This window comes from Bos indicus x Bos taurus, chromosome 15, assembly GCF_003369695.1.
Source record: "Bos indicus x Bos taurus breed Angus x Brahman F1 hybrid chromosome 15, Bos_hybrid_MaternalHap_v2.0, whole genome shotgun sequence".
In the NCBI taxonomy this organism is placed as follows: Eukaryota; Metazoa; Chordata; class Mammalia; order Artiodactyla; family Bovidae; genus Bos; species Bos indicus x Bos taurus.
This window is the reverse complement of record NC_040090.1, coordinates 7,992,403-8,019,802: the sequence shown is the minus strand read 5'-3', so window position 1 is coordinate 8,019,802 and position 27,400 is coordinate 7,992,403. Positions and strand designations below refer to the sequence as shown.

Genomic DNA, 27,400 nt, shown 5'->3' with positions numbered 1-27,400 from the left:
TCCATAGTAACCACTGCCCCTGGCCTCCAAAGTCCCAAAGCCAGCCCTTCCTTGCAGACCCCCATTTCCCAGAGAAAGGCATCCTGGCCTCACAGAGGAGGGGAGTGGTCTCAGGCTGGGCTGCTCTGCCACAGCTTCTTCCCGGGCTGGGGCCTCTCAGACCCTCACTTGTTACAGCTGGAAGTTGGGCTGAAGGACACTGCCTGGACCCCTCTCTGTCCAGGTCACACTGCAGCCCATCCGTGTTCAGCACATACTCACAGGCCCTGGTTGGGTGCTAGAGGCCCAGTCCGATGAGCAGCTACCTTGTAGGGGAGACACAAGCTATAAACAAGTCAGTGAGGTTTCCTTGCAAGAAGAACTAGGAAAACAACAAATCAAGGAATGTGGAAGGAGAGGCCTACCTTGTGAGAATCTGATAGAATCCAGGAGCAGGAACCTCAAGGGCAGGTGCTGGGACAGGAAGCCCTTAAGGAGGAACGGCACTCTGCAGGGTAGAGCCTCAGGAGGGTTTCTAACTGGTCACTTCAGCTCTGCAGGAAGAACCCAGCTGGTGTCACAGGACTGACTGAGGGTTGATTGCTGCAAGGCAGGGGAACCTCAGCACAGGGCCTAGAGCAGAGGACAGGCACTCCGGCTCCATCAACGGTGATGGGTTGTTGGCGGCCCGGAGCGCCCCCCAATCCCTCCAGGGCAGAAGACAGAGAGAGATCCAGGCTGGGGGATGGGGGCCTGGCACAACCACGACTGTCTAGGCAAGGGCTGGGGATTCCCGGCTCTGCCAAGGAGGCCCCTGGCCAGCTCCTGGGCAGGAGGGGACCTTCATAAGGCGGTTTCTGCCGCCAGGCCACCTGCACTGAGTGGGGGTGGAGCAGACCGGGCGGAAAGCTGGGACTCCAGGTGCTCCGCGGCTCCTGGGCGGGTCTTGGCCGCCGGCCCCGCCTCCGCCCCCAGAGCAGGTGTCCGGACCCCCCCCCCCCCTCCAACCCCCACCCCGCTAGGCCCTTCCAGCCCGGTTCCCTTTCCCTTATTCTGGCTATTCCTTAGACCCTGGGCCTGGGGACCCTGCCCCTCCCGCAGGGGAAGGTTCACGGGGCAGGGAAGAGGGGGATGGGCTCAAAGCAGGTAGTTTTGGACTGGTCCTTCACGGGTGGCTGCCCCCGAGCCCTCTGGCCACCCTGAGGGTTCCCGCATTTCCTTCCCCAGTGTTGGGGCTCCTGGTAGCGGGGCGGGGCAGCCCTCCCCTCCTCCTCCCCCTGGGGGGGTCTCCCCGCCCCTTAGGACTCAGCCAAGCGGAGGTGAAACCTGAACCCAGGTTGGGGGCGGGGCTGGCTCCTGCTTGGACGGGGCTGGCCTGCCCTCCACCTCCCCTTTCCCTGCACCCCAGCCAGCTTCTGAGAGAGTAAGGTTGGGGACCCCACGCCCCTGGAGTAGGTGAGGTGGCGACTCAACGGCGGGAGAGAAGACCGGGTGGCCGTCGGGCCCCGCCGCCCAGGGCTGACCTCGCCTCTCACTCCCTGGTCCACAGGGCCCGCGATGGAGCCCACAGCTCGGGGTCGTGCCCCGCCGTGAGGACCCCTGCCCGCAGCCATGCTGCTCCGAGGGCGCCCCCGGACCCTGGGGGCCGCAGCGTTGCTGCTGCTGCTGCTGCTCGGCTTCTTCCTGTTCGGCGGGGACCCAGACTGTGAGCTCGGCGGCGAGCGGGAGGCGAGGCGGGGTGGGGGTGGCGGGGGTGACCCGAGATCCGTACCCGGCTCACCAACGCCACGTGTACCTCCAGACGGGCGGCCGCGGTCTCAGGGGGCCGCTACCTTCGATGGAGACCCACCGGCAGACCCCAGGGGCCACAACCGCTCGGACTGCATCCCGCCGCCGCCGCCGCCGCCCAAGTGCGAGGTAGGTAGGTGCGCACGGCCCCTGGCGGCGGGAATACCAGGGTCCCCCCCCCCCCCGCGCCCCCAAGCCCAGGGACCTGGACACCTGTGGGAATCCCAACACCTGCTGTCGGCTCTGACACTGACCGGCCAGCCGGGGGCGCCCCGGGTTCACACCTGCCCTTCTCCTGGCCGTGGCCTCCCTGTTTGGGAAATGAGGGGGTGTACCCTGGCTCCGTGGAGCCCCCTCACCACACTCCGGCCTAGCTCCGATGCCAGATGGGGCTCTACTGCCCTAGGCCGGGTCAACCTAACCCCAGGTCCTTCCCGTCTGGAGCCCGCCAACCTGCTGTCCCCTCCCCAGCTCTTGCAGGTGGCCATCGTCTGTGCGGGACATAACTCCAGCAGAGATGTCATCACCCTGGTGAAATCCCTGCTGTTCTACAGGTACAGCCAGGAGTGTCCCTTTCCTCCCTGGAAGGAGGCTGTAAGAATACCCTGAGCTGGGCAGGGAGAAGCTCGTGATAGCAATCAGTGATTCCACTTCTGAGCCCCTCAGGGGGGGGCTCTTGTCCCTTGTAGTTCCTTCTGGGGCCCATCAGCTTTCCTCCCATGTCCTTCCTCAAGGAAAAACCCACTGCACCTTCACCTGGTAACCGATGCTGTGGCCAGGAACATCCTGGAGACGCTCTTTCACACATGGATGGTGCCTGCTGTCCAGATCAGCTTCTACAATGCTGACGAGCTCAAGGCAGGAGCCCCAGCCTTTCTGCCCCCTCGTTCCTCCCAGGGTTTTGGGTATCAGTGGGAGGGCAGGTTAGAGCTGCATGGGACCCCCAGTCCCATCACATCTACTGAAGCGCCAATCCTTCACCCACCTGGGTACGTCACCCCGAGTATGTTCCGACACTGGTAAGCCCTTCTCTTGCGGGCTCATGCCCTGTGCTTCCACCCACAGCCCCAGGTCTCCTGGATCCCTAACAAGCACTACTCTGGCCTCTATGGGCTAATGAAGCTAGTGCTGCCCAGTGCCCTGCCCCCCGACCTGGCCCGTGTCATTGTCCTGGACACAGATGTCACCTTTGCCTCCAACATTGCAGAACTTTGGGCACTCTTTGCTCACTTTTCTGGTGAGAGGTCTGGGACCCCACCCCAGTCAGCCCCCTTCCCTGGCCCATCCAGGCCTCCCTGTGGCCTAGCCCTGAGCTGAGGTCCAGTGGCAGCCTCAGACAGCTCTGTCATGCCCTCCCTCCCAGACAAGCAAGCGATTGGTCTCGTGGAAAACCAAAGCGATTGGTACCTCGGCAACCTCTGGAGGAACCACAGGCCCTGGCCTGCCTTGGGCCGGGGATTTAACACAGGTGGGGACACTGTTGAGGCGGGGGCAGGAGGGCAGCCACTGGTCCTTGGGCCCCTGGGGCTGGTTAGAGCATAGAATGCTTGGGAGGCCCCCAAGAACCGTTCTGTAGAAAGAACACTGGGAGAAGAGCCAGAAATCACAGTTCTAACCTGGGCTGATGATGCTGGATGACTTTGGCCAAGTCACTTGATTCCACTGAGCCTCAGTTTTCTCATCCATTAAATGGGGGTGATTTTCCCAGCCCTGGGACCATTGAATCTGAGAAGATGGTTGTGGTGGTGCTTTGTAAACTGTGCTTTGCCTCCCCTTCACCCCGAAGAGGGTTAATTGTGGACCCAGCGAGTCCACACTCACGTCTGAGCGGTCAGAAAATATTAACACGGCACAAAAACAAGCATTCGGAAGACACCTTCAGGAGCCTTGGCCCCAGGAGCTGGTCATCCCAGGTGGGCATGACAGCCTCTCCCCCCGAGCAGGCGTGATACTCCTACGGCTGGACCGGCTTCGGCAGGCTGGCTGGGAGCACATGTGGAAGCTGACGGCCACGCGGGAGCTGCTCACCCTGCCTGCCACCTCGTTGGCCGACCAGGTCTGGGGGCAGTGGAGGGCGGTGGGGGCGGGCTCTGGGCCGAGGTGTCACGGCATCGGTCTCTGCCCAGGACATCTTCAACGCCGTCATCAAGGAGCACCCATGGCTGGTGCAGCCCCTGCCCTGCATGTGGAACGTGCAGCTGTCAGACCACACACTGGCTGAGCGCTGCTACTCGGAGGCGCCTGACCTCAAGGTGAGCCCGGCGAGGGGCGCTGAGCAGTGGCGATGGGCTCCCGTCCCCCCTCACCCCCCAGGCCCCTTTCCATGCCCTCCCTGATCCCAGGTGATCCACTGGAACTCACCAAAGAAGCTTCGTGTGAAGAACAAGCATGTGGAATCCTTCCGCAACCTCTACCTGACTTTCCTGGAGTACGACGGCAACCTGCTGCGGAGAGAGCTCTTTGGGTGCCCCTGCCCGCCCCCTCCTGGGGCCGAGCAGGTGAGAGGGAGCCACCTTCCCTTCCCTTCCCTTCCGTCGGGGAGGCTCTGCCCCACCCACCCCCTGCTCCGGTGGGACCTGGGCTTGTCTAGGGCTTGTCCGCCTGCCCCACCCAGCCCGCCCTCCTCTCCCCGATGACCCTCCAGCTGCAGCAGGCCCTGGCACAACTGGAGGAGCAGGACGCCTGCTTTGAGTTCCGGCAGCAGCAGCTCACTGTGCACCGCGTGCACATCACCTTTCTGCCCCACAAGCCGCCACCCCCCCAGCCCCACGACGTCACCCTGGTGGCCCAGCTCTCCATGGAGCGGTGAGGGAGCCGAGGGCAGCCCCAGGGCACACGGTGCGCGGTCTGGGAGTTTCGAGAGGAGGGTTCCACTTGGTGGAAGGGAGAGCTCTTACTTCCTGATGCTGGAGACACCGGAGAGACGGTAGAAGGAGCTCGGGCGGTGGGGACCACCCAGATGTCGGGAAACTGCCCTCTGTAGCTGTGGAACCACAGGCAAGGCTTAATATCTCTGGCCCTCAGTTTTCTCATCTGTCAAATGAGAAGGTACCCACCTTGTGGGGTAGCTGTAGAGATGAAATAAGCACAGTTCGAAAAGTGCTTGGAAGGGGCTCAGCAAGCCACTGGAGGGGGCTGTCCGTGGCTGCGAGTACGGGAGGTAGCCCAGTCCTCCCCTGGGCTGACCACCCCCCTCCCCCCAGGCTGCAGATGCTGGAAGCCCTGTGCAGGCACTGGCCGGGCCCCATGAGCCTGGCCTTGTACCTGACAGACACAGAGGCCCAGCAGTTCCTGCGTTTCGTGGAGACCTCGGCGGTGCTCTCTGCCCGGCAGGACGTGGCCTACCACGTGGTGTACCGGGAGGGCTCCCTCTACCCCATCAACCAGCTCCGCAACGTGGCCCTGGCCCAGGCCCTCACGCCCTACGTTTTCCTCAGCGACATCGACTTCCTGCCCGCCTACTCCCTCTACGACTACCTCAGGTGGGCCGGGCTGGGGGAGAGCCACAGCACACAGGTGGGTGTGGACAGGGTCGGGGGCACCCGTGGGCCCTGGCGGGGGCATCCCTGCTCCTTCCTGGACCCCAGTGTCCGCGCTTCAGGGTGCGCTGGCCCCAGAAGCTGGGCCCTACGTCCAACAAAAAGAGAAACCCTGGGCCCAGCGCTGGAGGCAGAGCCCCACCCCAGTTCTCTCCGGTTCACGGGGTGCTCCCTCCTCAGGGCCTCCATCGAGCAGCTGGAGCTGGACGGCAGGCGGAAGGCAGCCCTGGTGGTGCCTGCGTTCGAGACCCTGCACTACCGCTTCAGCTTCCCCAGTTCCAAAGCCGAACTGCTGACCTTGCTGGACGCTGGCTCTCTCTATACTTTCAGGTGAGAGAGGCCACGGCCTACCCCTCCCAGCACTGCGGTTCCCCACACCGACCCCCGTCAGTCTCAGACTGGCTCCCTGTCCTACCCTGCCCCTCTATAGGTACCATGAGTGGCCCCAGGGCCATGCACCCACAGACTACGCCCGCTGGCGCGAGGCTCAGGCCCCGTACCGTGTGCAGTGGGCAGCGGACTACGAGCCCTACGTGGTGGTGCCGCGTGACTGTCCCCGCTACGATCCCCGCTTCGTGGGCTTTGGCTGGAACAAGGTGGCCCACATCATAGAGCTGGATGCACAGGTAAGGGTGCCCTGCTGTCTCCAGCCTTGATCTGAGAATACCTCTAGGCCCAGCGAGGGCTGCCCCGGGTGGCTCAGGGGTAAAGAAACCCACCTGCCAATGCAGGAGACACAGGTCGGATCCCTGAGTCGGGAAGATTCCCCGAGAGCAGGAAAGGGCAACCCACTCCAGTGTTCTTGCCTGGGAAATCCTATGGACAGAAGAGCCCGGCAGGCTCATCTGTGGGTTCACAAAGAGTCAGACGTGACTTAGCGACCAAACAGCAGGCCCAAGGGGCTCACTATACGGTGGCACACCGTACCGTGAAGGGCCCTCTGTAGAACTCAAGTCTCTGACTTTGGATGAATCTGCTCCCCCCGCCCCAGAGCTGTCACCCTCCCCCAGCCTACACAGTGACTATCCCCCCGCCCTCTCCCGCGCCCCCCAGGAATACGAGCTCCTGGTGCTGCCCGAGGCCTTCACCATCCACCTGCCGCACGCCCCAAGCCTTGACATCACCCGCTTCCGCTCCAACCCCACCTATCGTGACTGTGTCCGGGCCCTCAAGGACGAGTTCCACCAGGATTTGTCCCGCCACTACGGGGCTGCTGCCCTCAAATACCTCACTGCCCTGCAGCAGCCCCGAGGCCCCGCCTGACCTCACACACACTCCCTGCCGCCACCCCACCCTCCTGCTATTTAAATTATTTAAGGTCTCTGGGGAGGGGCTGTTGGGGGGCATCTGTTGGGTGAGGCCTGGGGCCTCCGTCTGCTGCTGCTATTCAGGTGGGTGTAGCGTTCCTCGGCCCCAGCGGGTTTGGGGCTGGTTCCTACATCCTCTCACCCGTAACACCTTTTTCGTTAAGTTTTAACAGCTCCTTTTCACGTTCCTCTTGGCTTGGGGCATGAGCCAGTCAGAAAGGCTGGGGAGGTGCTGGATCTGGCGGGAGCCCAGCAGTGGGGGCCCCCCCCGCCCCCAGAGGCTGGGGCTGGAGTGCCTGTGTCCCATCCACCCTCCCCTGCCGCAAACCCAACACCATGAGCCTGAGAGACTTTATTTGGCTTTATTTAGTAAAATGTTAAAATAAATAAATACAAATTGATCAGCTGCTCTGTATCCCTCCCCACCCCCTCAAAACAAAACTCAAACAAACAAAAACAAAAACTTTGAAGCACAAAACTCCAAATACAAGTTCTACCAAGACTGAAATCACAAAGGGCTTGGACAAGAGACAGGTTGGGAGCTGGCTGGCACTTTTCTGCTCAGAGCTCACTGACCTCCGGCGGTCCTGCCTGACTGCAGCGTACCCTGGGCTGAGGACCCAACAACGCCAGAGAGAGGGGCAGGGGCCAGAGGCTGCGGTGGGGCTGCTGGAGTCCTCAGGGAACGAGAGCCTTTGCGAGCGGAGAGTGAAGAGACGTTGTGAGCCCTGTTCTTCCTTTACAGGGGCTATTTTCAGGAGCTCCACTTGGGCTCTCCAAACAGGGAAACTCTCGGCTTCTTCCCCTGTGCTCTGGTGGGAGGGTCGCCCTTCGCCTCCCAGAAAGGAGGTGACACTGGGGACGGCTGTAAGTTGGAGAGAGTGGGTCTCCTGTTTCCTGCCAAGGGTGCCCAGCTGAGGGGTGGGGTGAGGTCCACGGTCTTCCTTTCTACATAGAGCAAGGTCACCTCCATCCAACAAAAGCCACCCAATCTGGAGAGCCCAGAGACTAGAAGATGTACCTGGGCCCCCATTCTTCCTCCTACCAAAAAGCCTTCTTCCCCTGGGGTAGAAGTCTCCTAAATTAAGCCCTTTGGATAAATGAGAAAGACTAAACCCTAAAAGGGAATGTAGGGAGGAAACCGTCATGAGTGTGCTGTGTGGGTCGTGGTTCGGGCTGAGAGCCCAAGAGGGCTCTGCTGGCCCCAGGAGTAGGTGGCAGAGATGGCTGGAGAGGCGACTGCACACGCAGAGACTGCAATGAGCCGGAAACGCAGCGCCCTCATGGGAGAGGTGCGGGGCAAGGAGCCGCGCCCCACTCACACGCCCTTTTGAGCCTGAGCCAAGAAGCCACAGGGACACTGGGCGCTGGGTGCGAGCCGGAGGCCACCATGGCCAGGGTACAGGCCCCACACAGGGTAAGGCCCACGAGGGGCTGTCTCGAGGGGGGCCTCCCTGTCAGGCATGACCAGCAGGCTTGCCCCAAAAGGGCCCAGTAAGGAAGGATGAGCTCAGCAGAGGTGAGACAAGACCCAGCAGGCTCTGAAAGAAAAAGGGAGCTGCAGGCCACACTGGCAAGAATGTGAGCAGGGAAGATGACAGCAACATGACTTCACTGCCTCCAGGGCACGTCACCTTGGCCACGGGACTGACAAGAGGCCCCTTGATCCAGCCCAAGCGGGCAGCTGGACCAGTCCCAGCCCCCGACCAGCGCTCCCCGGCCTCTGAAGCGGCTGCAAGCTGGCTGCCCTCAGAAGCGTCTGTCAGTGGAGGAAAAGCAGCGGAGAGGAAGAGGGAGGTGGGGCGGTCATGAAGGTGTGTCTCAGGTGGTCACAGGGACCCTCGAGTCTGGAGGGACAGGGAGTCTCTTCTCTTGGCAGGACAGTGGAGGAGGAGGACACTGGTGACTAGGGCCTTTTCTCTGCAGTGAGGGGTGTTTGAGAATTTGAATCCAGAATGCAGGTTTGGGGGCAGGGCTGCAGTTTTCCACTCCGTCATCCTAGGTGACTAGCACAACAGCTTACATCTGAACTTGAGAGGAATCCGTACCCCAACCCTTGGCAAGGTCAGAGTGTGAATCCTCACAGCAGCCTGCAAAATCCTGGTCAGTTAGTTCCTAGCCCAGCCACCCACCCCTGAGAATCCCCAGTGGCTCCTTCCTGAGCAAAGGCCTCTTCTTTCAAGAAGACAGGTATTAAGCGGCCACCTCCTGTTTCTGGGCCCAGACAAGTCTGATGGGAGGGCTCCAAGACAGGGCACACAGCCCACCTCTGGGCTCTGAAGCTCCGCCAACCATTCCTCCAACTAGTCCAGGCATCTCCCAAAGCTCCCTGACTAGACATAGCACCTTGGTTTTTGCACGAGCAAAGGGAGCGCCTTTCTTTCCCCCTCAGGCAACCTTGCAGCCAGGCCCTGACTCTCAAGAGGCCGATGCAGCCCCCTCGTCATCCCCTCTTCTAACAAACATCCCAGGAAGAGAGACGGAAACTGTTGGTAGCGAAGAGACACGTTTTATGTGAAAAGGACTGCTCTGTGGCAGTCGCCTTCAGGGTCCATCTGTCTCTCCGGGCTTCACTAGGTGAGGGAGAGATGACTGGTCCCTTCTGCCCCCTCCTAGACTCTGGCCCTTACTGGACACAGGGTGGGCTTGGGGGAAATGCTCTGGGAGTGCCCGGGCACAGAGTCTCTGCTTCTCTCCTGAGGCCAGATGTGTGCCATGGGCAAAGGTCTCCAGCAGGAGGGCACACGTGACAAAAACTTATTTCCCACAAGGCAAAAATGATAGAAATGGTCCAAGCCTTTCAGAACCCTGGTTTTCTCAAGAAGGCGACAGGCCAAGCCAAGGCAAGCACAGCATTCTAGCCAAAGGTCACCCAGGAAGCTTGTGGGTGAGCAAAGTGGGGTAAGACTACCATCTCCAGTGCCTGGAGCCAGCAGGCAGAGAAAGTGGCTGGAGATGCAGACCTCTCTTCAAAGGTGTGATGACACGAAGGCCGCCCAGGGACTCCCTCGTCTCAGAGAGACCCTGTCCCCTCAAGACATCTCACTCCCGTGTCCTCTCTAAGCACCAAGGGCTGATGCAGCCAGCCTGCTCCCTGCACCCTTCAAAGCCAGGGTGTGTGGGCACCAATGAGCTTCACTGGCCACTTCCTTCAAAGCTGTCCCCCAGGCACTCGAAATGCTGGTGGCTGAAAGACCAAGAGCAGCACCAAAGGAAGGGATCTTATTTAGGCACCAGCCTTTTGCTCCAGCAAAACCCGAGGAGACAAGGAGCAGGACCCTGACACCATCCGCGCTCCATGTGGGCTCCAGAAACAGGAGCCCCACTCCCTGCACCAAGCAGGGATGACAGTCTTTCCCGAGGAGGGGAGGATGGTGGGAGAGCGCTGCCCCTGCCTGTCAGGGCTGCAGCCTTCTGGAGGACAGAAATCACGGAGACTAGCCCACCAGTCTTGAGACACGAACACAGCAAAATGTCATCATGATCAGCAGGTTCTGTGCTAAAAAATTATAACTACACAGCATTTTCTCCAGTTCTGACACCTTTTTAATAGAAATCACTGTTTTTAGGAAACAAATAGCACTTTTGTAATTTTTTTTTTTTTTACAATGTTTCTTACCTTGATCTTAATTTAAGTAACACTAGGAAGACCTCAATATCTTTTATTTTCCTTTTTAATTAAAAAAAAAAATTGTTGTTGTTGTTGTTTTTCCCCAGATACAAAGATTTTTGCCCTTGCATAAAAAAACAGTGCCCCGAACGATGACACAAGGACTGACACAGACTCACTGGACCTCACTGACACTACGGCTCCTATTCTACCATGCAAGGTCTCGACTACCCTTAATTGGACTGTCAGCCTGAAAAACAGCTTTTCTATTCCTTATTTTAGTTTTTGTTACCAAAAATGTAAAATAAACAACAAAATAAAACTTTTTTTTTTTAAAGAAAAATGGAATAAAAACAAAAATTAAAAAAAAAAAAAAAGAGAGTAAAGAAACATCTCCATTCGATTCACACACACCTGGGTCGCGTGCTGCTTCGCTCAGGATCTTCTCTTCTTATAAATATAGAAAAGGGATGGAGCTTGTTTTCAAGTAAAATCACTGATCCACCGTTTTTCCTTCCTCGACACACACACACACCCTTCTTCCCTGCCCCGGGCAAGGGCCACCTGAGGCCTGGTTCTGCTTGTTCTTGGAGAGGGAAGGTAACCGGCTCACCCATGGGGATGGCACCAATTTGCCAAAGCAGGGAAGGAAGCTGGGGAATGTGGGGGTGCCCACGGTCGGGGAGTGGGGTGCTCCGGAGAAGAACCGGGCGGCTGGTTCTTGGTGTCCGTCTCTCCGGGCACGGTGCCCTCTCCAGACACTATGAAATACTGCTTACTCGGTACACTGTTCCCACCCCGGCTACCCCCTCCCCGCCCCCACCCCTCCTCTGGGCACTGGGGTTGGTGAAATCTCCCCTTCCTCTTTTTGGTTTTATAGTAGTGAGAGTTTAGAAACAGAAAGCCCACGCACTCTTTGGACTTGTCTCTCCACCCAGACAGACGGCTCGGCAGACAAGGGTCTGAAACCTGCTCTCCCTCCGCCCGGCCCTGCTTCCCCCCCGACCAAACAAAAACACACCCATCGTGGCTGTGGAGGCTGCTGCAGGCACACACTGGTGTATAATAGAGAGAGTAAATATATTATTTCACTTGGCATGGTGCTGGCAAAGAACCTCCAGCTGGCACTATTTCATGTAACATGGTCCAATCTTTGCATGTACACACAGAATAAGAAGGATCAATTGGCAAACTCTGGTGCCACCTGGCACAAGCATCTTCTCTCTCTCTGGAACCAAAGAACCAAAAGAATTCTGTACTTTCCAGAAGAAATCCGGCTTGGCTTTGCTAGAGTCTTCAGTGTTTTGCTCTCCTTGCCGCCGGGATCTTGTGGCTTATCCTAGCGGGGCTCTGTTATTTAGTCTCTTCCCCCGGGTTACAGTTCGCTGTGCAGCTCTGGGAGGAGGAGGAGGGCGGGGAGGGGGCCGGCGTGGAGGTGCTGGCGTTGGCAGGGGGCGTGCAGTCCGGGCCGTTGGAGAGGGCCCCCACAGTGGCCTCAGAGTCTACAGGTTTGGAGAGGTCGATGCCATGGATGAGGCGGATCAGCTGTTTTACCTTCTCCAGGGAGCTGTGCATCTCCTTCTGCCGGGCCAGGATGGTGTTCTTCATTTCCATGCATTTCTGCAGCCAATGAGAAGGGCAGTGGCACTGAGCCTCCAGCTGTCCTGACAGGCCCGGCAGCCCTCTCCAGACACAAGAATCCCCGTGGGCTAGGGTGCAGCCCTACACCTTGCTCTGCTCCACCTCGAGCGGGCGCTGCTACCCAAGGGAAGGAGGAGGCCCGAGAGGCAAGAGAGAGGCAGCGAGTGAGTGGCTTCAAAGCCCACTACTCAAAACTAGGACTTACAGCCAAACATGAATCACCGCTATAATACTGTAAAATGAAAGGCATTAAAGAAAAAGGCTCTCACAGCTGAGCTGAAGCTGCTTTCAGCAGGTCTGGGTACGCTTCTACCTTGCTAATATGCTGATATGCTCCGGACTGGGCTGAGCTTTCCAGGATAGACACAAGCCAGTGGTATCTGGATTCAGTTTAAGGGCCTACTGAAGACCACTGGGACAGTAGGAGTTCAGAGGCAGGGCCCTAAGGCGGGATGTTCACTGATATTTAGGAGAGTCAAAGACTGCAGCCAAGAGAAGGCCTTCTGCTCGGTCATGGACAGGTAGCTTTTTGCTGTGTTGTATGAGGGCAGGAGGAGAAGGGGACGACAGAGGATGAGATGGCTGGATGGCATCACTGACTCGATGGACATGGGTTTGGGTGAACTCCGGGAGTTGGTGATGGACAGGGAGGCCTGGCGTGCTGCGGTTCATGGGGTCGCAAAGAGTCGGACACGACTGAGCGACTGAACTGAACTGAACTGATGAGGCCTCCCACACCTGCTGGCTTCTGTTCTAGGCAGGGAAGGTGATGTGAAACCTGCCAGCCACAATGGGCAGTACAATGAAGAAGGACAGCAAGACTGCCACCTGGCGTCCATGAGGGCTGGGGCCACATCACTGCAACAAGGGGACCTGCTCAGTGGAAAAGGGACCTACTCAGTGGAAAAGAAAGACTGCTCTAGTCAGGAGCAGCCTCTGAATCCCTGCGGCAAACACAGCTCTCCTTCCCACCTAGTCAGCCAGGCTGGGCGGTGTTTACTTCCAGTACTCATCTCCAGAAAGCGCTCCTTCTCGAGCTGCGCGGGGGACCCTAGAGAGGCGACCAGCAGAGCATGGGAGAGGGGACAGGAGGGAAGGCCCTGCAGACGGGCCCACTAGCTAGCTAGAGCAACTGGGAAGAGTTACACATGGGGACCTGGTCTGTTCAGGCGGCTCCACACTCCTCCCAACATGCTCAGGAGCTCACTGGGGTGCTGGCTATGCTCCTGTAGCTGCTACTTGACCTCTTCAAGTAACAGAAAATCTGGAGACTGAAAATCTCTCAGATCAAAGCCAAGAGGATGCTCTAGAGCTTGGCTAAGGCACCATGTACCAACTGTACCTGAGGACCAACCGCTAACTGGAGGCAAACTGCAACCGCCTAAGGTAGCAGTGTCAGCGCGCTGAAGGAATGCATCAACCCTTGGGAGCCTCACGTCCTCTGACGTGCATGTAAAGTGCTGCGTCTCTGTACCTGTCACTGAGGGCATGAGGCTGACTTACGCTTATAGAACTGCTGAGCTGTTTCACCTTCTGCTCTAGTTGTTCTCGTTCTTGTTTTAAATCTGAACTCCATTTAAGTAATTTCTGTTTCTCTTCTTCTTTTGCTGGGAAGAAAAAAAAAAAAAGAAACTTAGTCCCATGTGGCATCAGTACACAGAACCTGGTCACCTGGACTTTCTGTTCTACATGTAAAAGGACACTAAGAAAACTGTCAGTGGCTTGGGCCTAGCATTACATAAATAAGATCTCACTTCTCAGTTTTCCTCCCCAAAAAAGTACTACACCCAACTTTTTATTTCATTCAATAAAAGCTTTTCATGTGTAACTTTAAAATTCCTTTTGAAAACAAAACAAATACTGTCAGTACTTTTAAACAAAGGCAGGCTCACTCAAAAGGCAGTATGGATAATTTTTTACCTGCTTTGTAGGCGATATAGGAATGAACAATTGCTAAAGTTCCAGGCCATGGAATTGCTTCTTCCTTCTTCAGCATCTGAAAAGATTTTCAGAATTTTATCCTTGAGAAAGAAGTGTAAGCACACATCCCCTACGTAACAACAAGCAACAGTGGCCGTCGCTATTGGCAGACACAATCCAGGAAGAGGGATTTATGGTGGCAGTATGGCAAAACCCATGGCTATAGTTTCTGGGCTACGAAGTTCCAGTTTACCAGCATGAGAGAATACAGGTCAATGGCAGGAAGAGCCAAGCCACCTGAGCCCCGGCAGAGGTGGGGACTGGGCTGGGCGTTCCCAACTTGTCAGACCTGCTGCATGACCCTCAGCTACGCCCTGTGGCCAGAGCCAGCAGCACACAAGCTGCACACTGCGCGACGGCAGCACCACAGGCAGGCGCATCCTTGACCTGGCATGGGCTGCCTCTCTCAGTTTTAGCTTATATGTCCTTCAAAGACAGCCTGATCAAGGAAATTAAATATCAACCCCAAACACTGAAGTATAATCTAGACCCCAAGAAGAAAATTATCAGAGGTCACAAAGCAGCATCAGTACGAGGACTGTCTCTACGGCATCACGGAGACAGTGAGGACGGAGACTGAAGGTTTAAAGGGGGAGACCAGAAGTCTCTCAAATCAGGATTCCAAAAAATTGAGCAGGGCTCCTAAAGCTTGCTGAGTACTGGGCTTATTTATTTACTATTTATATGCTTGCCTAGTTTCAAAAAGATCTCAGGACAGCTTGTCATAAAAACATAAAGACATACATGAATCATTGAGAAAAAAAAATCAGAAACTAAACAGAAAGGGGAGGGAAGGAGCACTGTTTCTCTTCTTTCAAGTGCAGTAAATATTAAGACAGTACTTTATAGTTAGTGCTCTGATCCTGATGAGAACACAGGTTAAAAGTAAAACTGCTCTTATTTGAACTAAATGATCAATTTCACATTCTCCTTTAAGGATTTTATTTCCAGAGTTTCAACCATATGCTGAGTTTGGACCATTTTTAGAGAATGAGGCAGACAGTACTGTGGAGTTTTAAGGGTAACGGTAATAAAAAGATACGCCATTTCAAACAGAGAGAAGCAGTTAGGGTCTCTCCACCTTACATGAGTCACTGCCCCATGAACTGAGGACCTCTGAGAGGATGGAGCTATGCAGGTGAGGGCTGTCCTGTGGGTATGGCAGACGTGGCTGGAGAGCTACCGGAGCAGGAAGAAACTGAGCTGTTGCCCCAGATGAGAGGGGAGGGGGGTCTTTCTCCTCCTCTGTCCCTCGTCCTCTCTGACCCACCCCACATTACCTGGTCCTGACATCTGGGACAGATCCACATGCCCTTGGGAATCGTTTTCAGAGGAGGGTCTAAGCAGTCCAGATGATATACACGGGAACACGTGTCGCACATCAGCAACTGGCCACTTTTTCTGCAAACACTGCAAAAATCCTCATGGATATCACCCTATGACATTGTGAGGAAAGGTAAAGAAAGGACAAAAAGGTAAAAGCTGAATGTTAACATGCACATTCTGAATATACATAATAAACATTTTAGGACAATCAGCTGTGCCCCTCCAACTCATTACAAGAGTGCTCAGGAAAAGCAGGAATTACCAATGGTGCAAGCTCCCGACCTGGTCCATACAGTTGGGGCTCTCCAGGTGGGGCCGGTATTCTTAAGAGTTTACAGGAGACTCTAACTCTGTAGTCACCCAGGCCAAAATGAGCTTTAGAGGTGACAGCTCAGCATTTATGTTTTAGTACAGTCCAACCCACAAATCATAAAGTTGAAAGACCTTGAAATCCATTCATCAAAGTGTTCCACAATACGATGCCAAAAATTCCCATTACCTATCGTTTTTCAGGGGAAGTTTAGAAAAATTGGAAAAGACAGACAGACAAGAAATGGAGGCTTCTGTTAAACATTTTGCTTGTTCTGGGAGAAAAACTATAGTCAAAATTCACATGGGAAAGGATTAAGTCAGAGCATATTAAACTCCTATGAGCATTCTAACATGAAGAATTAAAACAGCCAAGCACCTGACAGTGTTCTCTGTAAGTCAGTACTTGGCATCTGCTGTGCGATGGCCCCTTCTATTCCAGGAGGCTTTACTCCTCCTGTAAGATGCTTCACCAGATGGAAGAAGAAGAGCAGCCTAGCGTGCTCTGCTCGTCCCCCCTCCCCTCCACCAGGGACAGTTCTGGTACTCAGGTGAGTCTGCAGGAGCCCTCACGACAAAAGGCACCATCAGGAAAAAGTAGATCTATTTAAAATTTGGAGGGAACACATTTTTTAAAAATGAGGTATTAAAGAGGTGGTTTCCAGCGAGTCAATCCCTGGCCCGTTCTCTGAACAGGATTAATGCTGCTGCTAAGGACACCAGGGAAGGGAAGACCGAGGGGTCGTGCCAGAGGTTAGCTAAGAAGGCAGTGCCACAACTTGGGGAGGACTCCTTTTCACTTCCAGTGTGTTGTTTTAGAATTCCAGGCTATTCTGCCAGAAGGTCTAATAGAGAAACTTTGCACAGGAAGGAAAGATAGAGCAATGCTCAGTTCTTCCTTTCTATGATATAACCTTTCAGCCACCACTGCAGAAAGTGAAAGTGAAAGTCGCTCAGTTGTGTCCGACTCTCTGTGACCCCATGCACTATAGACTCCGTGGAATTCTCCAGGCCAGAATACTGGAGTGAGTCGTCTTTCCCTTCTCCAGGCTATCTTCAGGAATGTCATCTCAGACCTACAATTTCTCTCCAAAGGAAAGGAAAGGAGACTATCTGGCAGTATCTACATATCTAGGGTATCTGGTGAAGTAGAAAACTGGCTGCAAAAAGTTGTAAGATACATCAAAGTGTGGATGGGTGCTAATCTTTTTTAGTAAAACAATGTTACCTTTGGACAAAAAAAAAAAAAAGATACTTAGTACATGTGCAAAAATACTGCAGGAGAATGCAGCATAACAGTTTAACTTCAAAGCCACTGAAAGACATGAAGGTTTCTCTCCTAGATTAACTGTGACTTTCTTTGTTTGTTCTTAAGATCAGGCTGAGGGGAGTGCTCCTCTAGACAGCTCATCTTTCTTAAACCACAGCCACATGCTTTAAGTCTGTGACTTTAAGGAGTTTAGAAAAATTTTAAGGTTTCTGAAACTCTTTTTACATGAACCACAGGTAAAATTATCAGTGATGAAGTAGATGAGACAAACTGGATATCTTATCCCAAATATCTGTCTTATTTTTTGGATAGAGTTCTTGTTCACTTCCCTTTGCTACTGAGTAAGGAGACCATCAGGAAGTGGAAGGTGGAGAGTACATAAAATAAAGGCTAAATAATTTCTTTCAAGTTCCTAAAGGAAAGAAAACTCTTATCTTATTTACATATCCTATAGCAGCAGTTCATAATCTTTTCAGTGTGAGGACCCCTTAGTAACTTTAAGAATTACTAAGCGCTTTTGTCTACCTCAAAGTGCTCTTGTTTATTACTTCAAAGTGCTTTTGTTTATGTGAGTTCTACCTATTGCTATTTTTGTACTAAAACTTTTAAAGCTTTTTTATTTTGAAATAATAACAGAATCACAGGAAGTTACAAAAATCACGTACTGAAAAATGTTAAAACCCAAGAACATGCAGGCACACCTTTGGTTAGCGCTCAGTGATGACGTCATCACTGATGACGTAGTATGTGGAAAACATCACTGTCCTACGCGTGGGAGAATGAGAATGAAGATGGCAAAGAACATTTTAGTGCTATTATGAAAACATTTCTGATTTTATGTTTTGATTGATACTATATTTGAAAATACATATTTTGAACCCCTGAAAGAGTCTCAGGGACATGCAGACCACACATTGAGAACTGCTGCACATCAAAATGGAATATAAAATGCCAGGATATGTATTTCTTCCACACAGAATTGGTTCTTTGCTTAAAGAGAGCAGAGGAAGTCCCCCAGAGGGGCTGCCCCAGGTCCAAAAGCTTATTAGGCTTTGGTGACTGACCAAATTACTACCGTAAACCAAACAGCTCTGCTAGGAGCTGAGGGGTGTATGTTTGTGGGAAACACCCTGGCTATATCAATCACAACTTCATCATTTGCTAAAATAATTTTCAACCATGTCAACATATCTTTTCTTCTCATGAAAACGATGACAGTGGCAACAGGTATATCCTGAAGATTAGGGACCAGCTGGGTCTTACATCACTCGCTCCTTCTGGATGATTATTGATCCCCAGGAAAGGCTTGCCTCTCGACTGTGATTGTTTAATTAACGTTGTTAGGGTTTACGCTACCTGGAGGCAAACACAGATAGAGCCCTGTGTGCTGATTTTAATCACTGCCACTGTTGGGACACTGAAAAAGTAGAAGTCAATTATCTTATCCATTCCACTAGCGTTTTTATTTATTTGGTTTCTTTGGGTCTTAGTTGGGGCCTGTAGGATCCAGTTCCCTGATCAGGGCTTGAACTCGGGCCCCCTGCAATGGGGAGCATGGAGTCTTAGCCACTGCACCACCAGGGAAGTCCCATCCATTCCACTAGGTGTAACCTAGAAGGTTCTCAAAATATTTAGTGGTTTTAGAAAAGCTTTATTTCACCTTTAGTTTCCTGGAAAGAACAAAGTTTGCATTTTAAGATGAAACTTGGCAGAAGCTTTTCAGTTTGTGATTTGATCTGAATGGATCCTTTGGGTTCAATCAAATAAAATCATAAACCCTCTAAGTCAAAAGTCATAAAGATAGCATTCTTTAGCAATGATAACTCAATTGCAGATCCACAATCGCCTGTTCGCCACCATTTGTGCATCACCTTGCGAAGGACCCCTACCAAGAAACTGTGAGCTGGCAATACCTTGGCAATGCTTCAACTGAGGAAAGTGGAGACAATCTTTGGGGCCAACAAACAAGGTTTCTGACAGTGTCCTGGTACTTGTTAACAGGAGAGGCAGCAAATCTGTGTCAACCACTAATGTCAAAAGCCAATGCTGAATCTTGAGAGCAAGTCTAGGCCTGTAGCCTTGGCCATGTCCAAGGAAGGAAACCTGCCCGAGAAGACGACTCTTCCATGACCTTGGTCCTCCAAAGACAGCACTTACTTTGCTGCTTCTGGAACTGTAACTCATGCTACGCATACGGTATTCTTTTGCTCTTTGGAGAGGAGCAGACCACTAATAGAGGAGGGCATGGCAACCCACTCCAGTATTCTTGCCTGGAGAATCCCATGGACAGACGAGTCTGGTAGGCTACAGTCCATAGGGTCGTAGAGTCAGACACGACTGAAATGACTTTGCGTGCATGCATGCAGATCATTAATAAGTACAAAAAGAAACTTCAAGCTGAAAGGACATTTAACCTGAAGATGTAGCTTCAGGTAAAGACAAGCTCTGGAATCCACAAAAGAAATGGGACATGTACAAGATTAACTCCTTGGTCTCTCTTCTCAAACCTGCTCTTGTCATTCCAGTAAACAGCAGCGTCATCCTTTCAGCTGTTTAGGCTAAAATCTTTGGCTATTCTCTTTTTTCTTACATCCCCTTATCTAATTCTGCTCATTCTTCAAAACAGACACAGACCCTATCAGTTTTCTCCACCTCTGCTTCTGCCACTCTACTGGGCCAAGCCATCGTCAGCTTCTGCCAGGGCGCCTGCAACGGCCTCCTACCTGGTCTCTCTGTGCTTCCACCCTGTCCTCCTCAGTCTCCTATAGAATCCAAGTAAATTCTGCAAATGCCTTAAAAATAATAAATGCAGGCAAGCACCATCAAAGGACGCTAAAATCACTGAGTAAGACTGCTGGTCACGGCTGTGGTTTTTCCAGTGGTCAGGTATGGATGTGAGAGTTGGACTATAAAGAAAGCTGAGCGCCGAATAATTAATGCTTTTGAACTGTGGTGTTGGAGAAGACTCTTGAGAGTCCCTTGGACCGCAAGGAGATCCAACTGGTCCATCCTAAAAGAGATCAGTCCTGGGTGTTCATTGGAAGGATTGATGCTGAAGCTGAAACTCCAATACTTTGGCCACCTGATGCGAAGAGCTGACTCATTTGAAAAAACCCTGACGCTGGGAAAGATTGAAGGCAGGAGGAGAAGGGGATGACAGAGGATGAGATGGTTGGATGGCATCACCGACTCGATGGACATGAGTTTGGGTAAACTCCGGGAGTTGGTGATAGACAGTGAGGCCTGGCGTGCTGCGGTTCATGGGGTTGCAAAGAGTCAGACACGACTGAACGACTGAACTGAACTGAAGACTGCTGGAGTACTTTTACAGACTGAAAGCTATCTGCACCTAAGGAAACAGGCACCTTTACAAGTAGAGACATCTGATGGAGTCTACCTTAGAGATGAAAGCTAACATCAACAACGAGACAGATGGACAACACATGCCCCTTGAGATACACTGAGAAGGGCTCATCATCGTGTATTTAGTGCACCTACAAAAAGGCACACCCTGAATCTATTCTTGAGGAAACAATCAGATCATCCAAATGGAGGGACATTCTATACAGCACATGGCTTATCTTTTAAAAAACGGTAACGTCATGAAAGACAAAGACAGGCTGAAAAATGGTTCCAGAGTAAGGAGACTAAAGACAAAGCACCATAAAAATTAATGTCAAAAGTGATCTTGGATTGGATTCTGGAACAGAAGAAAACAAAGTGCCACTAAGGCATTTACTGAGACAACTGGAGAAATCTGAAGATGGGCTGTATATATATCATAATAATAATGCTTTATCATATTAAAGTTTCTCAATTTGGTAAGTTTATTGTGGCTATGTCAGAGAATATCTTTGTTTTTAGGAGATACACACTGAAGTGTTTCGGGTAAAGCTTCATGATGTTTCCAACTTGTTAACTAGATCGGCAAAACAAGTGTGTGCGGAGGGGTGGGGAACAGCAAACGTGGCAAGATTGTGCCAGTTGGTGAATCTAGGTGAAGGGCAGACATTTGTTCTCTGTGTTGTTAGTGAAGCTTTTCGGTAGGTTTGAAATTTTTTCAAAATAAAAAGTGAAAAGTAATGCTACTCTTCTACTTAAAACCCTCTGGCATCCCCCATCTCATTCAGAGTTAAAGCTACAAGACCCTGCAAGATGGGCCCAGCCCTCTGAAGTCTCTTCTCCCACACACTCTCTCACGTGCTCGCCAAGAGCCTCTCTGTGCCACACGCACTTCCTCCTGTGAGCAGGGCTTCTGCTCTGCTGTCCCCTCGGCGTGGAATGCCTCCCCACAGATGTTCCCACCTACTCCATTCCCATCAGAGGACTCTCTCTCACCGCTCTCCATAAAACAGGACCTCCTGCTGTAACTCTGATTTTGTGCCCCTTTTCTTCACTGCACATTTCATTACCTGACATTTAAATGTTCATTTGCTTAGCCCCTGCCTCTGGCCTTGCAATGTGAGTGCCCTGAGGGCAGGGATTGGTTGTGTTCCCTGTTCTATCCCCAGCCTCAAGAGCAGCACCTGCTCAGCAGAGGGTGTGCAGGATCTGTTAGGTGAAGGGGAGGGGGGTGCAGTTTACATGCCTGCAGCCTCAGGGGCAGGCTGATGCTTTCTCAGGAACCTGTTTCTGATCAATTCTGCTGAATAAAGTTGCTCTAAGGCAAAGTTTTCCGCGTCTTAAATTCTACTTGAAGCAAGAAACAAGGACTGCTGGGGGAAATGTGCACCTTTGTCCATTATCCCCACTCCCCAAAACTGCTGACAAGACGCTGCACACCTCTGTTATAGGAGCTGGCTTCCCCACCCCATCCCTCTTCCTGAGAACTCCTTCACAGCAGATAAAATCCAGACTGAGAACCCTGACCGAGCTTCCTGATGTGGTATTTAACATGATTCTCAGGTTCCTGGCAGGACCTGGGGCCCTAGCAGAAAGCTGCCTTACATGGCACATGGTGTCCTGGAGGGATGACTGCTATTCCAGGGTTAGTCAAGGAGATGCAGCTGGTAAGGAGACAACATATGATAACGGTTTCCCCGATTTCAGGTCTGAGAAAGAGAGTGAGCTTTTCCCAAGTTACTTACGTCTGTGGAGGTGGGGCTGGGCAGGGACACAGGCTGAACAGATGCAGGGAAAGTGAATGTGGTCTCTGTCTTTTCATTTTCAGGGGAGTCAGGATGACTGGATGGGGGGGATGTTGGGGTAAGGGCTCCAAACCCCAGCACTGCATTGTATTTTGGAGGACGACCTATATACCGAGAGAAGGGAACAAAAGGGGAAAAAGGGGGAGGGAAAGAAAGGGGGAAAAATGATCTTACATACCTTTGGCCAGTGTTCCTCATTGGCTAGCATGGAAAAGGAAGTGAGGTAGCAGACAGAAAGTTAATACAACAGTCCCAGAGAGAGGAAGAGAAGCAAAGACTTAAATGTTATTAGAAACAAATGCATGAGTCTCAAAGGGAGGATAAGAGAGCCTCAGAGAATGGCAGGAGATTCTGGGTCATATGTTAAAGGTCTTCGTCTCGGGCAGATTAAGAGACACTCCTCAACTATTACAATCTGAGATTTCTAATGGGAAAACAAGATATCAAAGCTCAATGGGAGTCAAGGCCAGGGATAAGTATTTATTTTCCCGTGTCTTCTGCACGTTGTTCCCTAAAGTTTTTCTGCAATCACTATTCATATAATAATATTAATGATTCTCAGTTCCCAGAGATATTCTCGAGGACTTCTGATTGTCCTTTTCTCTCCTATACACATTTTAGTTGCTTCACTTTATGAGGGTGGAGAAAGGCAAAGGGAAGAGGCAAAATTCAAGTTAACTACTCTGCCCCTTGCTGGCAGAGCTAGTAAGAGATATGTTCTGGGAGCAGCTGAAACCTAAGAGCTAAAAAGATGTTGTGGGCCTAACAACGACTTTAAGTATGCCTGGACTCAGATACCCTCCCCAGTTGATCAAGGAGTGCTCCCTGCTTCCATCACAAACATTCCAGGGAACTACCTGTCCTAGCGTCTCAGGTAAGGCCCTGTCATCAGTAACACTGCTAACTGAGAGAGCTGGTGTGAGCAGCAGCATGTTGCATCAAACGTCATGGCTACAGAGAATCTACAAATGAGCCCTAGTGGGTGTGAGAAGTCCAGGCCAACCCCTCTTGCCTTATGATGTATCAAGTCAGGGTCTCTGTCTTCCAGGGGCCAAGGTCATAGCTTCTAAGATGTCAAGTGATCAAAAGTGTACACCCAGCGTACCACAGGCAAAAACAACAACAACAACAGGTTCACAACCGCCTACGAGCACTGGTGAACGGTACATGGGATCATGACTTTGCCAACAGTTATTATTTATATTAGAATTATGCACAAGAGTCATGATTCTGTCAGATATTCCACAAACATTACCTATCTGTGTTAAACTGGCACTGTCTGCCGTACAGAGACAGATCATACCGGTTTGTCTTTTCGAAGGTATTTAGTGCTGCTAGAAGGCAAAGTGGAAGATGAATGCTCTTTGTTTACCCACAGAAGGCACGTCCTAGGCATTGTGAATGCAGGCTTTCATCCTCTGACCTTGGCAAGAGATGCCAAGGTCTTTCTGGCTCATTTAACCCCTATCCTCTTAGCGGATACTGCCCACTGGCAGGCCAATTAACTGCAGCTTCTGGCTGGGGGCTCCTCTCTGAGAATTATGTCAGAGGTCACTAAAAATTGCCAAAACCAAAACAAAACTACAGAAAATAACCCATGACACTGCAGCCTAGGGATCAATATGAAGCAAGCCCAGTGACTCCAAGACTCCCATCTAAGCGTGTTTTGGCTTCCAGAAGGAGGGACTGACGAAGCACTGGAACGGGTCACTAAGGCGGGGGTGCTGTCTCTGTGAGGGGAAGAGGTGGGAATGGCACAGTTGGAGCCCTGCCTAAGGCAGACAAAGGGGCGAGGTGACCGCCTAAGCTTCCAGCAGCCCTGAGACAGTGTGCATGCACACAAATCAGCACGCTACTCCACTCACTCTGCAACCTTTCTGGCCTAGAACTGTAATTCAGGGCCACATTATCATGTGGAGAAAGGGACCTTGGGCTGTATTACTGACATCAAAGAACAATTTCAGAGCCCTGCTTATGAGCTCAAACTCTGAGCCATTAAGACCTTTTTAGGCCTACTTGTGGTGAGAGTGGAGACTGCCCTGGGGGGCAATTGGGGGGTGGAGCTCTTTCGGAATGTCTGCTCTGGGGAGCCTGTTTTGACAGTGATCTTTTCTGCCTTAGTTGGAGGTGCTCTCTTCTCTCATACATTCTAAATTCTCAGTGTGGCTACCCCTCTCCTTCCTAGGAAGCCTGCAGCTCACAGATGCTTAAGAGTGATGCTCTGTCCTCACTGCGTCAGGACCATTCAGACACTACTAAGAACACCTTGGCAACAGCAGCGTTCTGTTTGGTTCAATGATGCTAAAATGCTTCTTCTTACAGGGTGTCCTGTTCACTGTGCTATTCATCAACAGCCTGATGGGCCTGGGGCAGAAACGCTGCAGTAAGCCATTCCCCTGAGCCAGCTCTGCCAGAACCCCAGGAAGGCAGCTTTGATCCAGTGTACAGACCTCTAATAAGAAATCTCACTCTTTTCCCCCTATTCTCAGAGAACAGCAACAAGACTATTTTCAAGGGGAACAGGAATTAAGACAGGCTCCAGGACAATGGGAGGAGGGAGGGGAAGGAAACACAACACAGAAAGCAAAAGCAACAGCAAGGGAGAGACGCAGAAAGGTACTCACCTCTCTTCCGGGTCCCGGGATGCATTGTACTGTTCAGGTAGGTGACTGCACTCTTCTTACGCTTTGGGGAATGAAGACGGAGAGGTGACTGGCTGAACAGCATGGTTATTACTAACACTGGTACAAGCTAAAGACCAGGCACTGCAGGCCCACCAACCTGCCAACTAGTTAGTGCCGGTCACCCCAAGGTGTGGGGTTATGATGTGTACTTGGCTCTAAGAGAATACTCCAGAGAAGCCTGTCTCTGCTTCAGGAGACAGTAATACTCAAATGACAGGATGAGTTAAAATTTTAAGGTAGGTCTGTAGCTACTTGAACTTTGGGAAGAAATTAAGGGGAAAAACAGTGAGAAAAATGAAAAAATGGGGTAGGCCAGAGAAAAAATCCCCCATTTTACAAAGCTGGCCAAGTACAATCTGGGTACTGCTCTTAAGCAGGTTTTCGGAGGGGAGGCACTGAAGGAGTTGTGAATAAAACTGAACACGTGGAGGAAGGGCCGAGTGCTGACAAGAGTACCTCCGGCTCAAAGACCGCGCCACTGTACACCGGGTTCGCTGTGGTTCTTCGTTTCCGCTCTTGCCTCTTGCTTTGGATTTCTTCGGAAAGCAAAAGGTTTGGATTAGAAGAGGGGCACGGAGAACCCCGCCAAGCTCACCTTCCCTGTCTACCTACTGGCTTTCCCATGACAAGTTAGGGAAGGAGAGCAAGTCTCTTGGTTGCACTGCCGCCTCAGCCAAGGCCGGCACGCAGCTGGGAGCAAGCACGCGGCTGGGAGCAAGCACGCAGGACCGTTTCCTCTTGCCTCTTGGAGGGCAAGGCCGTGCTGTCCTGCAGGGTGGCTCTCTGTGGACTGAGAGCTTAACAGTAGACCACACCTCTCAACAAGCTGTCCTGATCTATTTTTAGGTCACTGTAATATAGGTGTGGGTGACCTTTATCCATAGACCGAGACCGAGTAATCATAGTTTACCACTCTTGAATTAAATAACTAAGAAAGGCACAGCTCTGCAACTATTCCTAAGATTCTGATAATCAAAAGTGACTGAGAAATCCCAAGACTTGTCAGAAGGCCATTTGCTACTTTGTGCTGCCAGGAAAAAAAAATAGTTTCTCTAAGTGAACAGCAGTCCCCTTAATTCAGGCAAATAGGGAATTTCCCCAGGACAATAGTGTGGATAAATAAAGACAGGAGAGAAGCTGAACATTAGCTAGAAGGAAGGTAAGTTTACTCCAAAAAAAGAGTCCACACTGGTTGAATCACACTCTGTGTTCCAATTTTCAAGTCTAACAATAAATAGAACACCATTTTTGAGAACAAAGCTCTAGGCCAGAAGCAAGGCAGCATCATGAATGTCTTCTCTTACCTTCTAGATGGTCATGTGTTACCAACCCTAGAGACACCATGAAGGCAAGTTTCTGTGCCAGAGAAACAAAAGAAGAATATACTTCAGTTTGGGTTCTCACAAAGCCAACTGCATGTTCCCAGTTAGACTCCTAGGGAAAGCCACCCAATGGCTGGTGGCAGGAAGAAAGCCAGGTTCAGATGAGCAAGGAGCAGGCACCCTCTACTCTGAGAAGCTATGAAGCTGCCCGGGAAGCTTTCTGATCTTACAGGAATCAAGAGAAGGACTGGGGCCTGCATCTTCTACTTTCTCAATGGCAGAAATCAGAATCTTGAAAGACCTAAGTTTTCCCAGAAAAATTCTCTAAAAGAAAAGAGGACTCCACACTGGAAAAAAAACAAAAACAAAAACAAAACACCACACAGAGAGTGTTCCAAAGAGCCTCCCATACAACAAGCTCCAAATTCTAAGAACTTCATTTGTGATACCAAGTCAAGAGTTCTTGTATTTTTACTACCACTGACTGGACAATGAAAGTTCAGTTCAATTTTCAGGACAATGAAAACTCAAAGCTAAGAGTTTTAGGAATGCTAGTAGGTGGTTCTGCTTAATACTGTGACTTTTCAATCAACCACGGACCTATAAATTATAGAGTCATTTCTCTCTGACCACCACTCTCAGAGCTCCATCAGAAGCTAGACTGATGAGAACAATGGACTCCAAGGCTGGAATGTTCATTGCTTAAACATCGAGTGAGCAACAGATTGATTACTATTTTGCTGTTTGGTTGGATGTGGGTCTGGAAAGTATGTCTTCATTTGAGGCTATAGCACTGCATGCGGCTGCTAAATATGCCAAATGATATACCATCAATTTCTCTAACTGATGAATAAGGAAACAGCATTAGTTGACACTCCTGCAGAATTATGTATACCACAATTTGGCCTTTGAAAATCCAGACATTTTACTCTCAACATTAAGCATCATGATATTTTGGCCTGAACTGACAGGTTCAGGCTACTCCAGTTACTGAGTGTTTTATAAAGATAATCTTGAACAAACCACTTGAGAACACAGAAATGTCCTTTACTGGTATTCTCAGCATCCTGAAGAAATGTAATTATTTTATTTCTTATTTCAAAAGCAGGTGGGCACTTGTCCTCCCAACAGCCCGAGCGCTTCAGTAAGGAAAAGCCTTGGACTTGCCGCCCGTTCTCTACACTGCATACACTCTGCAGCTGCCAATTAACCGCATTCCTAATTTTCACTTATTCCTTCAAAACTTAAGATCAGAAGACTGTCTCCAAACTGTTCTGTGTTAATAAAGCAGTGTGTGAACTGACATTCTGATGCACCTTCTTTTAATCAAGTAACGGCACCCTTCTTGGCCACTCACATCCAACTCATCTTTGCCAGTCCAGATCGAGCTCATGAAAGAATTACTACATGGGGAAAGAATCTCTTCCACAGAACTGATTTTTAGTGATAAATAGAATAAAAAGTCAAGAACTCTAGCCTCATCTATGTATCACATGTA

General features: G+C 51.4%; 2 protein-coding genes across 32 annotated transcripts in view; one reads left to right on the top strand and one right to left on the bottom strand.

The window, feature by feature from the left end:
- The first annotated feature begins 1,157 nt into the window (after positions 1-1,157).
- LARGE2 (LARGE xylosyl- and glucuronyltransferase 2) lies at positions 1,158-7,017 on the top strand. Of its 6 annotated transcripts, XM_027562524.1 has the most exons (15): positions 1,161-1,434; positions 1,529-1,684; positions 1,781-1,896; positions 2,239-2,321; positions 2,502-2,625; positions 2,833-3,004; positions 3,131-3,235; positions 3,711-3,823; positions 3,894-4,019; positions 4,110-4,265; positions 4,412-4,572; positions 4,971-5,249; positions 5,487-5,636; positions 5,737-5,932; positions 6,360-7,017. In XM_027562524.1, the coding sequence occupies exons 2-15, from the start codon at positions 1,591-1,593 to the stop codon at positions 6,567-6,569; spliced, it is 2,085 nt and encodes a 694-aa protein (XP_027418325.1). In that variant the 5' UTR covers positions 1,161-1,434; positions 1,529-1,590; the 3' UTR covers positions 6,570-7,017. The 6 variants fall into 6 exon arrangements, with proteins under 6 accessions (XP_027418324.1, XP_027418323.1, XP_027418325.1 ...); XM_027562523.1 differs by having other exon boundaries at positions 1,158-1,402; positions 1,529-1,896; XM_027562522.1 differs by having other exon boundaries at positions 1,159-1,434; positions 1,529-1,896.
- PHF21A (PHD finger protein 21A) overlaps positions 6,962-27,400 on the bottom strand; it is a 192,356-nt gene continuing 171,917 nt past the window's right edge. For 22 of the 26 annotated variants that reach the window (XM_027562545.1, XM_027562544.1, XM_027562538.1 and 19 more), the window contains 8 exons: positions 25,885-25,936; positions 25,037-25,116; positions 24,521-24,581; positions 21,837-22,000; positions 15,125-15,280; positions 13,785-13,860; positions 13,368-13,471; positions 6,962-11,843 (listed from right to left, as the gene is read on the bottom strand). In XM_027562545.1, coding sequence (XP_027418346.1) covers positions 11,577-11,843; positions 13,368-13,471; positions 13,785-13,860; positions 15,125-15,280; positions 21,837-22,000; positions 24,521-24,581; positions 25,037-25,116; positions 25,885-25,936 — 960 coding nt within the window. In that variant the 3' untranslated portion in view covers positions 6,962-11,576. Of the gene's footprint in view, positions 11,844-13,367; positions 13,472-13,784; positions 13,861-15,124; positions 15,281-21,836; positions 22,001-22,074; positions 22,098-24,520; positions 24,582-25,036; positions 25,117-25,884; positions 25,937-27,400 lie in introns of all 26 variants that reach the window. The other 4 variants (XM_027562553.1, XM_027562556.1, XM_027562554.1 and 1 more) reach the window with 1 other exon arrangement.

Bases quoted from the DNA above. Each gene is read 5' to 3' on its own strand.
- LARGE2 (XM_027562523.1), top strand. From the start codon at position 1,591: ATGCTGCTCCGAGGGCGCCCCCGGACCCTGGGGGCCGCAGCGTTGCTG. The intron at 3,236-3,710 runs GTGGGGACACTG...CCCCCCGAGCAG, and splicing joins GGGCCGGGGATTTAACACAG to GCGTGATACTCCTACGGCTG. The intron at 3,824-3,893 runs GTCTGGGGGCAG...GTCTCTGCCCAG, and splicing joins CCACCTCGTTGGCCGACCAG to GACATCTTCAACGCCGTCAT.